This window comes from Thalassophryne amazonica, chromosome 19 (genome assembly GCF_902500255.1).
Source record: "Thalassophryne amazonica chromosome 19, fThaAma1.1, whole genome shotgun sequence".
Lineage (NCBI taxonomy): Eukaryota > Metazoa > Chordata > Actinopteri > Batrachoidiformes > Batrachoididae > Thalassophryne > Thalassophryne amazonica.
Window position 1 is genome coordinate 58,131,936 of NC_047121.1, and position 19,066 is coordinate 58,151,001.

The window sequence follows — 19,066 nt, forward strand, 5'->3', positions numbered from 1 at the left end:
GGGTGTTGTGGCTGCAGCAGGCTGATACGCGCGCTGCAGTGGCGCTCGCACACAGCAGCCTGGCACTGTGGTGCTGTTCCACAGTCATGGTGAATCAAAGATCAGAGAGAAGGCAGATGGACAACCCTGAGGGCCACAACACAAAGACACACAAATGCCAGTTGATGTTCTTTGCCCTGCCAACAGTCACTGGAGCGCTCGCTCGCTCGCTCTCCCCCTCCCTCCCTCCCTCCCTCCCTCAAGGGTCCATCACATAACTTAAAACACATCAGCAACATTGACACGACATTTGTCCTATTTGTAATAAAAACACGGTGCCATCCTGCACTTTGTCTGCAAAGCCCCACTTTGGTTCATCTGTTCCAGGTCCAGACTCAATTAGAATCACACCATTCTGTGTGACCTTTGACCTTGGAAGAACTTTGATATTTACATGTTTACAGCACAGTGTTTATACACTGACATTTGTCCACTTGTCCATTTCTTCATGTCTTGGTTCACTGGACAAAAACTGATCAAAGGTCTTAAAGTCCAGCTGCTGCATCTTTCTCCAAAGATGCTGAAAAACGAGCTGATTTTTGTTTTGATGGCGATGGACAGAGAATCTGCTCAGGGCTTGTCTCGGGTTAAAAAAGACGAGACAGAGAGACAGCGGTGTGGAGCAGAGAGACGGGAGTCAATAATGACTGATTACTGTAATTCAGCCCGTCAGAGACATCGACCTGCTGCTGCACCAATCAATATGCACCAGGACACGCACACACACCAACACACAGGCGCCACACTGAGCCAAACAACATGTCCCTTTGTCAAAGCTGGACGCCGTCCAGCAAAATGACTTCTTCATCCCCCACTCACATTATCTCCATGAAAAGACGAGAGGGAAGAATAGACAGCGAGAGAGTGAGACAGGAACGAAAAGCTGAAGGAGGTACAAATACACACAGTTCAGGAAAGACCAAAGTGGGCGGAGCAAAAATCTGATCAAACATGGTTCAGGTCTCACTCCATCACAGGGCACAAACAGGTTCAGATAGATAAAAAGACTGGAGCAGAAATAGTGATCGGAGGACTCGCTGCAGACAGAGGACTTGCTGAGACTGGAGGATTCGCCAAGGTCGGAGGACTCACCGCAGTTTGAGGACTCACTGAGACCAATAGGCCTAACAGGTTAAATCTTTGTGAAGCTGAATGGTGACACGCAGTCGTTACATTTGTGTGTCATCATTCAGGTGTTGATCACAACCAGAGCGCCACCAGAAAGCAGAATCAATAAGTATTGATCACTCATTCCAACCAAACGGCAATCAATTTGTATCAGCCTGACAGACCAACACACACGTGTCACCTCAGACACCAACAGCGGCGCCGCAGTCACACCAACAAGCAAAAACCACTTCAGTTTCAATACCGCAGGAGCAGAGACAGAATTACAGTGAGACAGAGAGACCTGGTCCTTGTGACCTACCTTTGGACACTGAGGTTTTTAAGGATACAAACTCTGGTAGAGAGGAATGAGGGATTTGAGAGCTCGACTGGCGTTGATGGCCGTGGCTCTGACCATGGTGGATAAAACCTTCATGTCCACGATGGCACCATCAAACAGTGGCCCAAAAAACGGCACCTAAACACAAACAAACCATCATCACATTTATTCAAACACAGTGACAGAACCTGCCAGCGTTTGGACATGTTCTGTCCCCATCACTGTGAAGTCTGGACTCTGGAACATGTGCAAAGAACTCAGCCAGAAGCAGGACATCAAATCTCAACAACCACCAGCAGCGTGTCTTTCTACCAAGTGGAACTTGGACAGTGTTTTTTGCGCAGCAAATTTTCAGCTGTTATCTGATCAATTTATTTTAATGATTCCCAACAACTTACTCACTTTGACAGACCAATCAGATGGAACATCTTCCATGAAGAACAACAAACTTGGTTGTCTTGAATCAGCATCTAATCACAGATGTACTTTATTAAAAAAATATAAAAATGCTGCCTAAGGTTTGACTGAGTTTATGACTTTGTGACTTAATTCAATACGCTGCTTGTGGAATCCACCAAAGAGGATAATGTTGGATTTGTGATTCCATTATTTAGAGACCAGGTCTGTGATCCAGGCTACATTTGGCCGAAAATCTTTTTTCTAAGCGGTTTTTGGGTTTGTGATAATTCAATCTGCTTGCTTGGAGAATGACTGAGGACAATAAGGTTATGTTATTAGTGCTGTGGTATCTCGGACACAGACAATCTGATTGTGTTAGCTTTGGTTTGAAATGGACTTCTGCTCTCAGTGCACAGGCATTAACGTCAGTGTTTTAGATCCAAACATGAACCAGAACCACGTCTCTATCAGCTGCTACTTTATTCTAGCAAACTTGGACTTTCTACACATGTAAAAGTCATGTGACGCCATTGTGTGTGTGTGAGACAAACAAAAACCTGGACTGTTTTTGTTCTCTAAATGTTGAAGGTTCTGAATCAGGTTCCTTCAGTTTCTCCCTTTAAACTTGAGGTCGCCACAACAGATCAGATATGGATCTGTATGTTGACTTGGCACAAGTTTCACTCCGGATGGCCTTCCTGATGTAACTCCACATTAAATGGAGGATGGGTACGAGTGTTTCTTGAATCGGGAACTAACCACTTGGCCACCATGCTGCCCTCCAGCAGCAGGGACATTATAGATTATTGTTTACAGCAGACCACCTCAGAACTTTTTTCTCATTCTGTCCTGTTTAATGCATACTCGTACATCCAGATGGTGGAAGAGAAGCATCTGAAGTCCAGCAGCTTGCAGAATCTGATCATGTGGTCTATGACATCATGACCTTTATTAACATCATGAGATGGTCATGAGCTGATTAAGCTCGCACCCTAACAGGAAGGACCAGGATCCAGTGTTTAAGCCTGAAGCTGTTCATACCTGAAGGAAGTCCAAGTGTACAGCTTCGATACATTACTACCATAAGAAACCCCGCCCTCTGTAAGTTTGAAACCCCCTGGCTGTATTAAACAAACCACATACCTGGGTTACAGTCATGTGATTGGGCACAGCAACAACATGACTGTACAAGACAACGACAAGTGTGAGCAGCAACACAGTCACCATACTTGTATCAGGTGCGTCACTGTCACGTGACTGGAAATAAACATGCAAAGCCCATACTCGAACTCAGCGAGGTGCCACTGCACAGAAACCATGGAAGGTAGAATTCAGTTTGGCCGAGCGTTTTAACTCGCAGCCGTCCTGAAGAAATCCCAATGTCACACCACAGACAGGAATCGTCAAGTCGCTCCTGCTGTGTGTGCGTCATCATTGCAAAGCTCTTTGAAGGTTTGCCTCAGCTGAAAACTGCAATAGAAACACACTACATTTGGCATTTTAATGTAAAGAACATCCATATTTTTGCAGTTAAATTTGTTTCCTTTTGGGAAAAACAGCCACAGATACGATCAGCTGTGAGCAAAGCACAGACGAAGATTAAGGAGCACGTACTCAGGACGCGTACCTTCACCAGTGCTCTGTTCATTTGTTCTTCAGCCAGCTGAAATGCAGGTGGGGGCGCTATTTCACCAAAATACCCACAGAATAAAAATCAATGAGAAATATCATAAAAAGATGACTTTAAGAGGATAGTGGATCCACATACACTTGAACCAAATTCCAGGTTCACTAATGTCACCTTCACCTGATGAAAGCTGAAGAAGTTGTCAGAAACATAAACCACCGAGTCAGACACGAACACACTGACAGCTGAGGGAGTCACTACAACCTCAGAAGCTAAATGAAAATGGGACAAACGTTTTGACTTTTCTTGAGGAGCAGAAGCGCTGACAGTCTTACCTCAGGCTTCTTGAGGATCTGGATGGAGTACATGTGGTTCTTCATGGGGTAGATAATGATGAGGACGTCACCAAACTCTGTGGGGATGATCCCTCGACGGTAGTCTCTGTAATGTTCCGACCAAATGATGTGGACCTCATCGTTACCCAGGTGTCTGAGCTACAGATGGAAGACTCGATTTAGTTTAGCCAAACTTCAACCTTCCATTATAAGACAGAGATGAGATCAAAGGACATACCAACATTCTTTATGACATCATAAAGCCGGACAACTGTGTTGGTTGGTTTTGTGCTATGTTTGGGTTCGGTGTTTCCACAAAACAGACATGATGGAACCAGAGTTATAACTCTGGCTGCTGGTGAACTCTACTGACCGAGGAGAGTCAAATAACTAACTAGTAGCAGTGCTGCTACATACCAACACTGCAGGCCGGCTGACCAAACCGCTGTTGCTCCTGAGCCACCGACAATTTGTTTGATTAACACTCCCAAATCACCATAATATGATTTGTTTTAAATTTATGTATATCCTGGTTCAAAAACAGAAACTTACAACCAGCTTTGAAGATGATGGCAGCGTTCCAGCAGGGTTCCAGTAAACCCAAAACATCACCGTCACTGTAGTCACAACCATTTTTAAAGTAAGACTTTTCAAACACACTGAATCTGTTCACCTTTTGTAAAGATTAGTTCTCTAGTTTTTTAGTTTTTTTTTTTTATAGTCAGCTGACACATTTGTTCAGGTCAGAGAAAAATGGATTATTTATTTTACTTGGAACAAAATCAACAAAATAAACAGCAGATTTATCTGTTTCCGATGTTAAGACACTTCAGCCGGAGATGTCGAGGTTCTGGTGTTCAGTTTAACTGGATTTCACTGGTGTGAAGTTGGACTCTTGTAAGCATGTGTGAGAAATAAATAAATGAGATCAGCCGTTTGTCACGTCACACTAAGGAGGTTCTGTGTTTTAACCCCACCTGAGGCCCTCCTGGTTTTCGTAAAGTCCAAAGACTGCATTGTGATCTCTGATAGAGGGTGTTACAACACAGCAGGTGTTAATTCTAAACTTTTGATTACACTGAGCAGTAGTTTGCATTCTGAAAGAAACTCAACTTTCTGAATGACTGAAAAGTTCAGAAGTTCCACATCCAGACCAAAAGCTGATTTAAGGGACTCGCTATGATCCATATGACATGGGCTCTGTCAGAGTCACAACTTCAAAATATCTGCTTCTTCATCCAGATGTACACAAACACATCATTCTTTCTATTTCAGTCCATAGTCTCCTCACAGGTTCTGAGAAAATGATGGATTTGTTTCTGAGCAACCCCGTTAACAGCGGGCAAAAGTGTGACCTCATGTGGCATTTGATGGGTTGTATCCATCATACTGCTCTGAGCATGTGTGTGTGTGTGTGTGTGTGTGTGTTATGGTGGCTGTGATGGAGTACATGTGTGAAGACAAGAAGATGGAGTGAAGCTCTGCTCAGACAGTACAGTCTGGAAGACGGATGACATGGATGTCTAACAGAGTGTGCGCGTGTGTGTGTGTGTGTGTGCAATACAGCAACAGATGTGTTGTTGATCTCATCGTCTGTCTGTGATGTCACACAGTGTCAGATGGCCCTGAAACAAACACGTGGTCTTCAGTGTCTGATGAACTACATTATGCTTCATGTTTCTTCTCTAACGAGGAAACAACTTCAGATTTAGTCAACTCTAGAAGCACTACATCAACCGCTCCATGGGGCTGCCTGGCAACCAAGGCACCACCAAGGCAGACAACTGGTCCAACTTCACCTCTCCAGAGTAAAGGCACCTTGACACTTGAACAAATTTGATCCCCGCACTGCCGCACAATTCATTGTGCCAATGCGACCTGCTATGTCCTGCTGGACGCCTTGCTATATAAAATAATAAAGTCATAGCCGATGATGCATTTGCTCTAAGAACTTGGCTGATGAAACCATCTCTCATCACTCCCTGGATCAGAGAGAAATTATCTACAGCTACAGTCTTCTCGTGCTCATCGTGTGGTGAGAACACATTTGGAATCTTCTCTCAAAAGGTAATTATTTAGAATATATATTGTAATGGATTGGTAAAACAGCTGCATTTTCATTCCTCCTTATACGTTAGATAATGTATCTGTAAAATTATGTTTATTATAGATGTAACATCTCATCATAATTATTCAGATAGCCTGCGCGCAATGACACACATTGACACAGTGTTTTTAAACAGATTGCACAATGTTCACGAATAGTTCACGAAATTAATGTGTGCCAGAAGTTTTCAACATTTCAAAGAACATTTCGCCGCACACAGGTTTTCGACAGGTTTACTCATTGGCAGACTAGATTGCGTGCTGATGTGGGGATCTAATTCATGCAAGTGTCAAGGCACCTTAATATCCATCTCCTGCAGCCATGTGATGTAGGCATGTTTCTGACCAAGTGAAATATGGGCATGTCCATGACCTTCTCCAATCTCTGGGGTCCTCAACACTGAATCATGTCCAGAGAAACACATCACATGAACAAAATGTGGTAACTGATGTTCCCTCACAGTGTCAATGATCCTCCTCATCTGAGGATCAGTAAGTACCTGTTCATCTGATTTATTAATGGAAACAAAAATCATTGGAAAAGAAGCAGAGTAACATCCAACTTCATCTGAGCTGCTTCAGCTGTGTGATGCTTAGTTTGCTTTAAAAAAGGAAAAAGGCAACTTTGTGAGCAAAGTCTGGTGTATTTTATTTAATTTTTTTAAACATGAGAAACCACAATGAAGAGACAGAATGTTAACAAAAATTTCCACACAAAGTGCTTCTTTGAGTTTTGAAAGCAGGTTAAAAATCCAGACCTTTCTGAGGCTAAAGTAGGCGGGACATATGCGAGGGCCTGAGACTGAATAAAAAGTAGCTCTTCAATCCTGGTTTCCTTTCTGACCACATGTCCACACCTGCACAGAGCTGGAGGTAGGAGTATGAGGGGCGTGTCTATTCAGGTGACATCACATTGATGTCAATGTGAGAAGATATGCGTGTTAGCAGGGCTGTTCCATCTGAGACAAACAAGTCTCAGACAGGATGCAGTTCAAGCTGATCCTGGTAGAGATGTGAGAGCGGGTCCAGCTGTGCGTTCATGTGAACAGGTCTCATAGAGGACATGAGAGAAGCTGATGCTGGTAGAGACGTGAGAGCAGGTCCAGCGTGTGTCAGTGTGAACAGACGTGTGTCTGTTTCAACAGATTTAGTGGGCAGCCAGCCCAGCTCTCAGCGTTTGTTTGTGTTAGCGGGTTACAGCGTCTCTGTGTTTGATGGGCCATCAGCTGATCAGTGAGACTGATGGTGTCAGACCAGGTGCTGATAATCCAATCAGAAGCCTGCAGCAATGTGATAGGCCAAGAAGCAGGAAGTGTGATCTGATTAAAGGGACATTATGACTGTGTGCAGAGCGCTGAGTGCCTGAGGGAAGACAGGTGTGCACACATGCACAGACACACACTCACAGAGACACACACAGACGCTCACTCACACACACACACGCACGTGACTATTACTGTGATATCTGCAGCATTAATTAAACTAATTTTACTGAAATGTTAGCGGTTGGTTGGAACCATGTGACCACATGGGAGGAGCTGCATTAAAGAGATTTTGCAATGGATTGACAGTCAGATGGATCCAGTCCCACTCCTGCTGTGACTGAACCAAAAAATCTTGAGAAATCAAAAACTAATACTCAGAAATTTGGAGAAATGTGTTAAACGTTCCAAGTCTGATTGAAACTGGATTCCCCTTTTTTCCCCTCCTCTGAAACAGTGAAGCACAAACCAGCTGCTGCTGGACGTGGTTTAAAAACTTTAGGCTGTGCAGTGGCTGCGCTCCAGTTACCTTCTTGGTGAGGTTGACGTCTTGGTCATGGGGCATGCGGGTGGACACGTGGAAGATGACCTCGGTGGTGGAGGTAGCGTAGTAAGGCGTGGTCTGACCCGTACTGCGATTCCTCTGGAGGCCCCCCATGAAGCCACAGTGAGTGGTCAGATCCACCTATAAAGACCCACAAACACACACACGCATACACCATGTGCACATAATTTAAACACATCTAATGTGATTTATAAAGGCTAACTAGATGACAAGATGTACATGGGTCAAACACACACCAATGACCAAGCAAGGTTACAGAGATCTGAGCAGCTGGTGAATTAAACTGTACTGGGCTGTTATTAAAGCAACAATTGAATTAGAATCTACACAAACTTTTATCTTTCAAACAACAACAACAACAATAATAATAATAATAAAAGTATGCTGAGCAGCTCCTGAGATATGGCAGAACATTTACAGGAGGACACATCATGCATTATGGCTGCAGAAAGATTTACTCCAACTCAAACACAAAGAGATCAGAAATTAAATAACCCTCTCTTTTTAGGTCCAAAATTATGTAAGTATGTCAACAGTTCCAGCATTGAGAACATCTGGAACCCAAACAGTTCCTTACCTCCCAGCCAAGGCCACAGACAAAGTCTTCATAGGCCTGGCTTCCTGCCGTATTGGTCAATATGGAGTGTTTGTCCTCTTGTCCTTCAGCCACATAAAACACGGCAATCTTGTGAGTCTCGCGGCTGCAAGAGAATGAAGGAGGACAGTGACAATCAATGGGCCAACTGAGGCCAAAGAGGGAGTGACTGGAGGCCATCAACTGAAGGCCAAAGAGAGGGCGACTGTTACTCCATGGCCATGCAGAGCTTTCTGTGTCCTTGAAAATGCCCTCCGAGCACCTCCCAAAAATTCTAAATACAAGTCAAGATAACAGAGGTCGCATGGAGACCACAGGCTGTGATTGGCCTACTAACTACATCATTTCCAGAATCACATTTTTCCAGTTTCACAATCAATGACTTTCATGGGACAGTAGACCAGATTTCACAAAACGTTGCACCCCTACTGTTCTGGCAGTGAACTGCTTTGGCACACCCACCAACCCTAACAGAGAACTTCAAAATGTTCAGGACTCCATCAAAATGATTGTGTGGCCAAGGAGTTATGGAGTAGTAGAACCATAAAAAGGCTGACAAGAGGGCACGACTGGAAGCCACCAACGTCAGGCTGCCGAGAGTCATGTTTCTTTCAAGTCATCAAAATCAATCATGGAGCTTCAAAATGACATCCATCATTAGAGGTAAAAGAAGGCCAGTGATGTTTACAGGGCAATATCATGAACGTTTTCACAGTCAGACTCCCACACTATTTTTTGATGCAGGCACAAAGGAGGCAGATGACTGGAAGTCTGTCATGGCTTCTCACCACTGTCGGGAGTCCAGGTTCTTCAGCTCTCTCAGTAACTTCTCATTCTTCCTCAGCAGATGGAAATTACTCCTGAAACACACAGGTACAAATTATGAATTTTAATCACAACCTTCTTCGCTGCCTGCTCCATGATCATCCTCAGGGATTTGCTGGTTTATTAGCAGAACAACTCACAAACCAATTAATTGACTTTAATGAAACTTTCTCATGAAGCAGAATCTGTTTAATGGAAAGAAACACTGTGCGTTTAATAGTGCAAGAAGAAAATGTTTCTGAACTCTGTAAAAAAAAAAATTGTAATTAGAGTTCTTCTGCACAACATGTTAGCTTTGTGTTTGAAACTGCAGTGTGTCACAAAGGTCCATTTTTTGTTGGTTCTGTTTGGGTTGACTGTATTTTGGTGTTTGACTTATGTTTCAGGTTGAATTTTTCATTTAAACTCTAACTTTGGTTATTTTGAGGAATGTTTGGTGGTTAACTCTCAGGACAAGAAAAAGGATTTCATGTAAAGTGGACAAAATGAACTTGTTCTGGAAGTATTTAATATTGTGGCAGAACATGTTTGACTGAAGTTGCCCTGAAGCAAATACTGTTAAACTTTGTGGTGGAAGCAGGAAAAGTATGAAATATTTTGTTTGTTTTAGGGATTGCAAGAATGGATAAACAAGTAAAAAAAAAAAGAAAAAAAAAAAGAGGCATAAGGTGTATTAAATCAAAGCTGTTTTTACAAAACTTTGTAAAAACATGTCTCATCTGGAATGAAGAGTTTTTAATGGCTTAGGACAAACTGTCTTAGGACAAACAGTTTTTCCTCCAGATATTTGGGGTCAGGTGTGCATAAAGGGGCAGTGTAACATTCAAAGTGTTTTGATGATTGGTATGCTATAAGTGGACTCATTGAGTTGAAGCACTTTATCCACAGGTCTACTGACTGCAGCAGGTGCAACCTTTCACCAGTGTCTGCAGTCTCGGCACAGAATTGAAGCAACCACTGATAATAACATGATTCTGCTCAAGGTTGGAGAAAGAAAAAGTGCAGATGAAGCGGAGCAATTTGTGCTTTATTAAAGTCAGTTTGTAATCGTGTCATTCTGGGCTCTCAAAGACTGCATTCATATTGTGGAATAGTACAAAGACAATCAGTATTTTAGGCTTCCAGTAAAAAACGTGTTACGGTATTTCTTCAAAACAAAGAACAGTATTTTAAGTTTTCTTTCTTTCTTTTGTGATCTTATTCTGGTGGTTCGGAGGTCACCTTCCAGAATCAAGGTATCTTGAGACAGATTTACACCACACCGTAACTTTGGGTGAGAAGTGGAGCAAAGCAGTCACCCCGTCACATCCTCCTCCCCAACCGGAAGAAAGCACGGACCAGCGGGCCCATCTCACGAGTGGCTTCTCCCTCTGGATGGGCTCCTTTCATGAATCATCTGAGCTACTGACCCGCCAGGACTATGTTTCGCGATCATAAGACAGATTGCTTTGTTTGAGTCTCGTTCCAGCGCTCAGTCAGCTGTTTGGGACTTTTCCTCTTCCTCGCTTAACTGTGGATCATCAAATGGATTTTTTGAGCACAGAACTGACCTCTTGTGGATTACGTTCTACATGGAACATTTGCCAAAGTGACAGAGTGGTCCAACGTGAACTCAGGGTAAATTCAGTTTTAAATCAGCTCACAGCAGCATTTATCCATTTACTGTTCATGTTGCTGTGGAAATTAACATCTTTTAATTTGCACCGTCAACAACACGTGCGCACACATGCACACAGACATAAACGTCTGTTCATATGCGTTTTTACAGCGCAGTTCTTTGCATTATTAGACACACTTTGCTGTTTGATAAAGACATTTATTCATATAATATATATTTGCTTGAAGTGAGCATGACTGCCAGTTGTATTATAACTGGAGCCGACATGAGGGAAAGCTCAAAATAGTAACACCATGACGAACGCTCACATAAAGAACACTTTAAGTGTGACCCAACATGGTTTTAAAGACATGCTGAAACTAATCATTGGGAAGCTTCCACCTCTCTCCTTTTGAAAAATAAAAAGGCAGTTTAATGGTGTTTTGACATTTCAAATGTAAAGAAAATTGGTGGTTGTGAATTGTGATTTTTTTCTGTATAAGTTACACCGGACTGTAAGTCACAGGGACTGTCAAACTAGTATAAAAAAGTGACACTGTGTTGACGTGGGCATGCTTGGGCTTGAACGTGGCGTGAACTGTGAGGGGCCAGCAGGGGAGTGAGGGAGGGGTGACAGTTATTCTGTGGCAAACGGGCCTAGTGCGAGTAAAGCAGAATGTTCTCAAATAAAACATGTTTCAGTAAGAACACACAAGATGTGAAGCCAGCTGCAGTTGAGGTTTCACTGATCCCAGAAACATAAGTCCTGAGTGGATCACAGTTGACCAGCATTTGCAACAATAAAGTGAATGGTGACACCACACCCACTAACATGGCTGTGAACCAATCACAGCTGCAGGCTCTGCCCCTTTAGACCTGGGTCCACAGAGAACAGCACCCTGGTGGTTAGGACTGATAGGAAAAGATTTATTTTAATTCATTATTTTAGAGTAATGACAAAATTGTGGGTGTGTGTGTGTAAATTTGGATTTAAATGTTGTTGAATTAACAACGATGGTTTGTCCTCTAACTTTCAGGACACTGCTGGGGGCTGATTTATTACCAAGGTTCACCAGGTTGGGGAATCAGTATCTTGTTCAAGGACACTGCGGTACTCAGTAGCACTTGAGATTTGAACCTTTCATCTTCAGGTAATGGACACCTGCTCCACAGACTCAGCTACGGTCAGCCATAAATACACAAACAGATATTTTGAAAGAAAAGTCCCCTTTCTTTTCATTTTTTTTAAACCATCAGTGGCCTTAAAAGTGTACCATCCATTTTTCACACCTTTATTCATCCTGTCTTCTGATTCCACACATCTCCCATCGTCTGCCTTTTATTCCATCTCCAAATGGGCCGGGTTTGATCAATAGAGCTGTGCGCTCATTATGGTGCTCGCTGGCACTGTGTTAAGGAGCCTATTGTGTGCGCTGAATGCAGACGCTGTAATTCTCTGGATGAAGCATAAAGACTGATGAGTGTCCATTAGCTACACGTGCACATTTAAAGCAATACCTTCACATTATGTCATTTCACACTCCCTCAAAGACTCAATCTTGGTGCCATCATGTGAAAAGAAAAATTGTAATTAATGATATTTCCATCAATGTGAAAATTTTGTATAATTTACATTCAAAAGGATTCTGGTGTGTTCTACCAAAGAGGGGGAAAAAATAAAGTTTTCATCACTCTCAGTGACCAGAAAAATAGGCACACATGTAGACTGTAATGAAGTGCAGTGCTGCAGCGACGCCAAATTCAGCTTCCAATAAACTGATTCAGTTCAAAGCATTTAATTTTTTGTACATCTACAGTACGACTGAGAAGGATTATATCTTGTTCATGTACCACATATGAAGGAGTAAGAATGCAGAGAGTAAAAATGTGTGGGTGGAGTCAATTCACTGAGATCTTTAAATTTGGGCTAATCTGATTAAATAAAAATTATTCATGAGTAAAGCATGCATAATTTCATTTGGAGTTTCCTGCACTGATGCACAATCAGAAGGTGTCCAACCTCTGCACCACTGTCCAAAAACAAATATAAACACCACATTTATAAAATCCAGTACTCAGAAATACCAAGTCACAAGGAAGTCAGTCCGACCACACATCATGTATGATTCAGTCATCAAACCTAAGTCTTGTCTGATGGGAGCTGGCAGTGAGGTTCTCATTCAGATCTGACTGACACTGAAACTGTAAGTCAGCTTACTTATGATAAAGAAACAAGCATTTTAAAAACTGAAACAAAACATTAAACAGAATCTGCAGTTCCAGCTGGTCTGATTTGACAGTTGCCGTGCACCGTGGGATAGTGGGACGCGAATGTCTTAATTTGTTGATGTTTTCTTAAAGGACTTTAGCAGATGGAGTCACTTTTAGGTTTGTTTGATGATTGTCGAAAATCAGTCTATTTGTGACTTCAAGTGAACATTGTCACATCACAGAACACACACGGACCAGGAGATGATTTTTACCTTTTCTGAGTAAGTCCAGAACATTCACATGTGGATCTGAGATAAGCCACAGAGAATAAATATGGCCGTGAGGCCCAGGGGCAGCCTGAACCTGAATGTGTCAGCTGACCCACCTTTTCTCCCAGGAGTTGAGTCCAAGTATGTTGATGAGCAGTCTGCAGTAGTAGAAGGCCGACTGTGAGGTCTCAGTCTCCGGTTCAGACTGCTGCATGGCCCTCATGTTCAACTCCTCACCTCTCTGCAACATCAAAGCCACCACTTCACTGGGACGCACATAAACATCAAAGCAACCATTTCACAGGGATGCATGTAAATATTAAAGCAGTGGTGTCCAAACTATTCCAGAAAGGGCCAAGAGGGTGCAGGTTTTCCTTGCAGCCACTTTCACTAATTAACATGCCTTTGAGCAGGTGGGATGAGTTCATCAGTGAAATCACCTGCTGGACTCAGTGGCTGCAAAGAAAACCTGCACCGTCTCAGCCCTTTCTGGGATAGTTTGGACACCACTGCATTAAAGCCACCATTTCACGGGGACGCACGTAAACGTCAAAGCCACCATTTCACTGGGACGCACGTAAACATCAAAGTCACTACAAGGTCTGTTAGAAAAGTATCGGACCTTTATATTTTTTGCAAAAACCTGATGGATTTGAATCACGTGTGCTTGCATGAGCTAACCTTTGTGTGCATGCGTGAACTTTTTCACGCCTGTCAATTGCATCATTTTCTGGTAAGCAGCCTTTGTGTGAGGACGTGTTGTGCGCTCGGCGGATTTTCATTGCAAGGAAAAAGACGGAACGACTGGAGCAGCGCCGCATCAAATTTTGCCAGAAAATGGCGACAGCCAGGTGGAAACCATTCGGATGATTCAGACGGCTTTCGGTGACTTTTCAGTTATGTGACTATCCGAGAAATTGTGGAAGAGGTGGGCATGTCACAGAATGTCCTGTGAGACTTCAACACGGAGGCGCTTTTGCTTCACCGTCAGCAGCCGCATGAATTTCACAGCCACTCTTTTCATGGCCAAATCTTCTGTCACAGTAGAATGTGCCGAAAAAGTGTTGATGTCCACCTCTTCCGCAATTTCTTGGATAGTCACATGACGGTCCCGCATCACCACAGCGTTTACTTTGAAATGATCTGGTCATTTCAGCATGTTGATGGCCGACCGGAGCGTGGCTCGCTCTCCACCGTTGTGCGGATGTCTTCAAACCGGTTGTACCGCTCCTTAATCTGTGTGATGCCCATAGGATCGTCACCAAAAGCAGTCTGAATCTTCCGAATGGTTTCCACCGGGCTGTCGCCCAGTTTCTGGCAAAATCTGATGAGTAGCGCTGCTCCAGTTGTTCCGCCATTTTCCTTGCAATGAAAATCCGCCGAGCACACAACACATGTCCTCACACAAAGGCTGCTTACCAGAAAATGATGCAATCGACAGGCGTGAAAAAGTTCACGCATGCGCACAAAGGTTCAAGGTTTGCTCATGCAAGCACACATGATTCAAATCCATCAGGTTTTTGCAAAAAATAAAAAGGTCCGATACTTTTCTAACAGACCTCGTATTTCACCGGGACGCGCGTAAACAAAGTCACTATTTCACGGGGACGCGCGCAAACATCACAGCCACCATTTAACCGGGATGTACGTAAACATCAAAGCCACCATTTCACCAGAACGCACGTAAACATTAAAGTCACCATTTCACAGGGATGCACGTAAACATCAAAGTCACTATTTCACCGTGACGAACGTAAACAATAAAGTTACCATTTTATGGCAACACAAGGAAACATTAAAGTCACCACTTCACCAGGACACACGTAAACATTAAAGTCACTATTTCTCCAGGAAGAACAGAAAGGGCTCATCGACATGAACATGGACTGCACGCACGTGAAGGACAAACTCCCACTCAGCGGCGCTCTGCTTCAGGATGGCATTGATGACGTCATTCTCCTGCTTCTCTGAAACACATGATGGAGGTGGGGCTGGGATGTTGAGTGGTATGCCTGCAGGGACCAATCAAATGTCACTGCGTTATTAATGCATTCATCAGAAAACTTCAATAAATTTAAAGCAATCTCTTATTTTTTCGTATTCACACGTCAAAGTCAAAAACTAATGAATGATTTTCATGAATCCTCTTGGGTCTGGGGGGGGGTCAGATTTGTTTTATTTATTTTTAACATGTCTTGGTGGCAGTTTGTATTCTAAACACTTACTCTGAGTGCAAACAATCAAAGATTTTGCATCTACTACACTATGGACCAGTTTGGGATAAAGGATCCTGCTCAGGTTCACCATGACCACTATTCACAAGGACTAACCAATCCGCTGCCATGACTTTTGGAATTACAGTTCAGAGGTTTGCTGGAATGACAGTTAACTTGAGAAGGCAAAAGCCAGCAGTTCCACTTACTCGCTGTCTTTTTGTTGATATTCTTAACATATCCTGACACTTTTCTGCAAATCTGGAATGGAAACTATGCTGACTAAATGTCTCCTTCACTTTTGGAGGAAAGTTTTATGTACGCCGTCATTTACACATTCACGCTGTCATTCACACACACATGCAAAAATTCACATTCCGCACTGCGGATGTTACTCATGTTGCTCATTTTTTTTGTTTTTGTGTTCTGAACCTTTTCCTGTTTATGTGTCATTTTTTAAATGTACAACGTGAGCGTATTTTAGAAACAAAAAAAATCATCTTATCTGATTTCTCTTCAGTGGGAATTGGTTACTGAGTGACTGATGACCAAAGAGCAACAACCCAGGATTCATCAAGTCCAGCTGTGTTCCAGACCACAGAATGTGTTTCCATGGTAACGTATGTGACACTGCTTTGATGAAAGCAAGTCATAGGTAAACTAAGACAGGATAACTGATCAATCCTGGCTTAATCCTGTCTCAGGTTTGGCCGGTCGGTGTATGGGTCTGTGCCCCTGATAAGCCTAAAACGTGCACAGTGTCTGTGTGAGCGTACCAGGTCTCTGCAGACACTCTGGACTCGAGTATCCGAGATACTGCAACGTTTCATCCAGCGCATCATCACCGTCCTTCAGTGAATCCCACACTGGCAGCGCCTCCCGACACACACGTTTAGCCAATGGCGGAGCCGTGATTGGCTCCTCTTCCATTTCTTGCCCCCCCTCTGCATTCACACTCTCCTCCTCTTCGAGGTCATCTCCTTTGTTCAATCCTAGCTCCTCACACACTTTCCTCTCCTCCCCTTCCTCCTCCAGCTCTTGGCCTTTAATCTCCATCCCCCCTCCCTCTCCTGCCTCGTTCTTCTCCTGCATCCCGTTTTCCTCTGTCTCCACTCCTGTTTTTTTTGGTGGACCTCCCGGTGGGGTGCGTAAATGAAGGCTGGCACATTGAGCTGATTGGATGTGTGATGGGCTGCGTGGCGAGCTCAGTGGGGGTCCGTACAGGACAGCAGAGTCCCACGAGTGTTTCCCAGCCACGTCTCGGATGATGACACGAACACAGGTGGAAGCAGAAGACAAACCGGCTGTCATTCCTCCTCCTGGTACACCAGACTCAGACTGGATCTGCATAAAAATAAAAATAAAAAATAAAAAAAGGATTGGGGGGGGGGGGGGGGGGATTGTAAAAACTAAGACCAAACCTCATCTTTTACCATTTAGTTCAACATCGTGTTTCCCCATGCATAACAACACAAAGTCTGTTTGTGATGATGACATCTGAGAGTGCGCACTGGTGATGTGCATTGCCACATCTACCATACTACAGAACTGAACAGAACAACCACCCACACTGCAAAAACTGATATCTAAGAAACTAAAAAAAAAAAAAGACTTGTTTAAAGAAAATTTGACTTAATTTTTGTCTAAATAGAAAAATAATCTTTTCAAGCATTTTTTTACATAAGAAAAAAAGTCTTATTTTCGGAAAATGTATCTCACTTTTTCTTAAGTTTTTCCAGCTAATATCAAGCTGTATTTAACCAGTAAGAAGGAAAGGCAACGGATTCCAAATCCTTCAAGCAAAGGAACAACATTGTTTTCCTTATTTTGAGAGAGGCTAATCTTAAAATAAGAATTCTGTCTAGTTTTATGGCACATTTTGATTATTCAGTGCCTAGACATTTTGTTAGTTTTGAGAATTCTAACCAAGTAAATTTTTCTTACCCCACTGGTAGATTTTTTTTGCTTAATACAAGACAATTTGGCTCGATTTCAGATTATGAGATTTATTTTGAGAGGGACAGTTTTTGCAGTGCAGGTAGACAACCACACAAAAATTTTTTTCACAAAAAAATATGTAATAATGTGAATTTCCAAAATGTATGCAGATGATGCTGTAATTTATACTCATGCAAGGAGCGTTAAAGAGGCAGCTTCTATTCTGACCTCAGCCATGGAGCAAGTAAATGACTGGCTTTTTAAATCATGTTTGCTTCTCAATTCCAAAAAAACGGTCTGTTTGATGTTCTCAAAGCAATCAAAAGAAATAAAAAGTTCCGGAGTATTCTTGAGAGGAGAAGAATTACAACTTGTCACAGAATTCAAGTACCTCAGCGTGATACTTGATTCCACTTTGTCCTTCAAAAATCATATTAAAAACTTGCCAATACTGTCAAATTTAACCTTAAAAATTTTAAATCAGGTCTTTTCTCCATTCAATGATTTTATCTCATATTGAATATTGCATCACAAGTTGGTCTCTCACCACAGTTACCAATTTGAAATTAATTGAATCACTGTACAAAAAAATCTCTTAAAGTTTTTGACCGAAAACCTAATTCTTTTCATGTATGTAATATTTTAAACAAGTACAATCTTTTCAATTTTGAAAATTTTTATAAATTTTAAGTATGTATGCTACATTTATAAAGCGTTACATGGACTAGCCCCACCTCCAGTGTCTACCTTGTTTAAACCTAAGATTTCAAGTGGCCTGAGAACCAGGGCCTCCTCCAGAGGAGACTGTGAGGTCCCCCACAGGAGAACAACTTTTGGACAGAACACTTTCTCTGTGAGGGCCACTAACATCTGGAACAGTCTTCCTCTGCACATACGGGAGAGCCCTACATTGATCAGGTTTAGAGCTCAACTCAAACTATGGCTGAAAACAAACCAGTCATGTGACCACTAGACTTTTAACATTCCCTTATGTTGCTTATTTTGTATATTATATTTTCTTTCTTATGTATTTGCCTGCCTAGGGACTACAGATGAAAACTAGTTTTGTAGCTATAATCCGGCATATTTACATTTGTTTTTATACTGATGTTCATTAATGTGCATTGTCCCTCTTCAAATAAATAAATAAATAAATAAATAAACCGGTCCTTCCTCAGCTGTCCAAAGTAGCCATCTATCTGCTGCAGCTAGGTGAAGCTTGGGCGTGTCCTCAGCCTTCGTCAGTAGCTGTGCTCCTAACACTCAGCCACCTGTGTGCTGGATCATGTCGAGAGGCTTTCAGTGACTTCCTGGACTCATCAATCAGAAGTGTATCAGTATGTGATGAAAGTGCTGAACTTGTAGAGACATTCACTGATCTCAGCAGTTTGTTTGGTGATGCTGATATTGTTACAGAAGAATAAAGGTCCAAGTCTTTAGGGTCCTGGTGCTTCCTGTATTACTGTCTGGTTGTCAGACTTGGACTCCAACCAGTGACCTAAGGTGAAGACTGGATGTCTTTGTTACTAAGTCTCTGTGGAGGCTCCTTGGGTCCAGCTGGAAGGATTTGTGGCAAATGAATGCTTAGTTAAGGAGACCCAGATAAGTTGTATCACGTGCATTGTGAGAAAGCATCAC

The 19,066-nt window shown here is 42.7% G+C and overlaps 1 protein-coding gene across 1 annotated transcript in view; it reads right to left on the reverse strand.

Annotated features, from left to right (window-relative positions):
- The window catches only part of ralgapa1 (Ral GTPase activating protein catalytic subunit alpha 1), a 119,489-nt gene that overhangs the window by 35,834 nt on the left and 64,589 nt on the right, over positions 1-19,066 (reverse strand). Inside the window, 8 exon segments of the mRNA XM_034195050.1 lie at positions 1,497-1,624; positions 3,848-4,006; positions 7,745-7,900; positions 8,358-8,481; positions 9,164-9,235; positions 13,394-13,518; positions 15,174-15,289; positions 16,267-16,834. Coding sequence (XP_034050941.1) covers positions 1,497-1,624; positions 3,848-4,006; positions 7,745-7,900; positions 8,358-8,481; positions 9,164-9,235; positions 13,394-13,518; positions 15,174-15,289; positions 16,267-16,834 — 1,448 coding nt within the window.